The following is a 2,229-nucleotide window of genomic DNA, read 5'->3' as shown; positions in this document are numbered from 1 at the left end:
GGATCCACTAAAATGGCATTCAACTTTTTATAAAATTCTGCACAGAAAACATCGGGGCCTGGTGCTTTTTTATCAGGAAGTATTTGAATACAGCTCTTAATTTCACTCTGAGTCAATGGTTTACATAAGTCTTCTCTTTGCTGGATTGTAATTTGTGGTAACTCCACTTTTGTAAAGAACTCACGCATATCAAAATGTGACTGTTCGTTAAATTGTGAGGCATAAAGTTGCTTGAAGAATATTTTAAAAGTATCATTAATTTCTGCATTATTATAGCTAATAGTGATCTTCGAGTTTCTGATACCCGAAATGTTCTGGGTATGAGCCCTGTTACGAAGACGATTGGCCAGATAGCGATTAGGTTTATTCACCAATACCGTACATCCTTTGCCTGTCAAAAAACATTGATTTTTCTGCTTTTTTGGTTAACAAGGCCTCTAACGCAGTTTTGACTGTTTGAATATAATTTCTCAGCTCTTCAGACAGGGAGAAGGGGGCGACCACTGTTTTTTAAGTTCAATAATTGCAACATCTTTCCAGAAGGCAATGAGTAATTGTGTTAAATTATCATGATTTCAATATTGACCACAATAATCGTGATTATATATTTTTCCATAATCGAGCAGCCCTAATACAATGGAGAAAAACTAACAGCATTTTTTTATTTATTATTTTTTTATTTTTTTTACAGAGAATGTCCACACAGACACCCAGTTTGTAATACTGCAAATATATAAATATTGTAATACTTTCACCAGTGGGCAATACACTCAATCACTATTGTGTTACCTTCTTCAGCGATAGATAGTGACTTAACACAGTTATTTAAATGAAAACCTTCAAGATTACAGCTTTAAATGTAATGTTACTTGAGGAAACAGTTGGTAGTTGCTAGGAAACAGTTGTTTTTCTAAGTTTAGTTGGAGCCATAGGTTTATATTTTAAACTACAAAAAGTTCTGCGGAAGTTCAGTGTTCAATTTCAGACGTTTCACCTGAACATTTTGCTGTTGTTGGAGATGTGTAAAGACCTTCAGTCTTAAACATGTACGGCCCTCCAGTGGATCTATCATTTAAGGATATCAACAGTGTCACAGGTAGTATCATATTCCTCTAATGTTTTAAAATGGACATATTATGCTTTTCCGTATTTTTTGTCATATCTACAATTTATAATTTTGGATTTTCATGTTAAATGTGAGGTAAACGTATTTTAGTGAAATTCCTGTGAGCTAAAACGTTCAGATTTCCAACTATTCTGAATGCTCCGGTTTCAACTGTTTTTTTTTAAGCCACTGCAGTCTTAAAGGAGAATTCCGGTTGATTTCAACACGTAGCTCTGTTGTTTGGAAATTTGGAGTGTTGTCAGTAGCGAGAAAAACTAAAACAATTGGTGTTGCCTACACCGTGTTATCCTCCTGCTAGCGTTAGCACCCAACAGGCTTAAACAGGGCAAGTTTTAAACTTGTTTTTAGCCTCTAAACATGCTCGAAATGTCATTACAAGTGCCTAGCCATGTGAAGTGATTCCTTCCGAGGGAACACAGCAAATTTGACTGGAATATTGGATTGTATGAGTTTGACAATCGACTAGTGTTGACTTGACCGGAAAACAGGAAATAAACAGCGGTAAGTGCACTGGCTGGATTAACACAATTTTTATGCCTTTCTGTCACATCTAATGCAGTCAGATTTGCTGTGTTCCCGCGGAAGGAATCACTTCACATGGGTAGGCACTTGTAATGACATTTTGAGCATGTTTAGAGGCTTAAAACATGTTTAAAACTTGCCGGTGCTAACGCTAGCAGGGGGATACCACGGTGTAGGCAGCACTGATTGTTTTCGGGTTTTTTGCTACTGCCAGCACTCCAAATTTCCAAACAACAGAGCTACGTGTTGAAATTGACCGGAATTCTCCTTTAACATTGTTGCATGTAACTACATGTTAACGGCAGTAAAATGTCATCTTGGCTGCCAGTGTTAAATTCTCCCCAATTCCGAGTCACATTACTCCTGAAACATTTTCTGTTTATGTAGTATTTGGTTTAAAAGCCTTTATCGGTAGAAAGTGCTGCTTCGTTTCACTACAACCTCACGTTAGCATACTGCTAACTATTAAGTAGCTGCATGCTAACGTGACATAATCTTGGCGGCCAATCCTGGTCATTTCTCCCCAGATTCCGGTCACTTTACCCCTGGGACATTGGGATTGTGTAATATTTGGTTTAGAA

General features: G+C 37.2%; 1 protein-coding gene across 1 annotated transcript in view; it reads left to right on the top strand.

Moving 5' to 3' along the window:
* Positions 1-1,044: 1,044 nt before the first annotated feature.
* LOC144536780 (leucine-rich repeat-containing protein 51-like) overlaps positions 1,045-2,229 on the top strand; it is a 3,752-nt gene continuing 2,567 nt past the window's right edge. Inside the window, exon 1 of the mRNA XM_078280053.1 lies at positions 1,045-1,096. Coding sequence (XP_078136179.1) covers positions 1,045-1,096 — 52 coding nt within the window. The remainder of the gene's footprint in view (positions 1,097-2,229) is intronic.

This window comes from Sander vitreus, chromosome 21, assembly GCF_031162955.1.
Source record: "Sander vitreus isolate 19-12246 chromosome 21, sanVit1, whole genome shotgun sequence".
NCBI classification, from domain to species: domain Eukaryota; kingdom Metazoa; phylum Chordata; class Actinopteri; order Perciformes; family Percidae; genus Sander; species Sander vitreus.
Note: the sequence above shows the minus strand (reverse complement) of the source record. Positions and strands in the feature narration are given on the sequence as shown.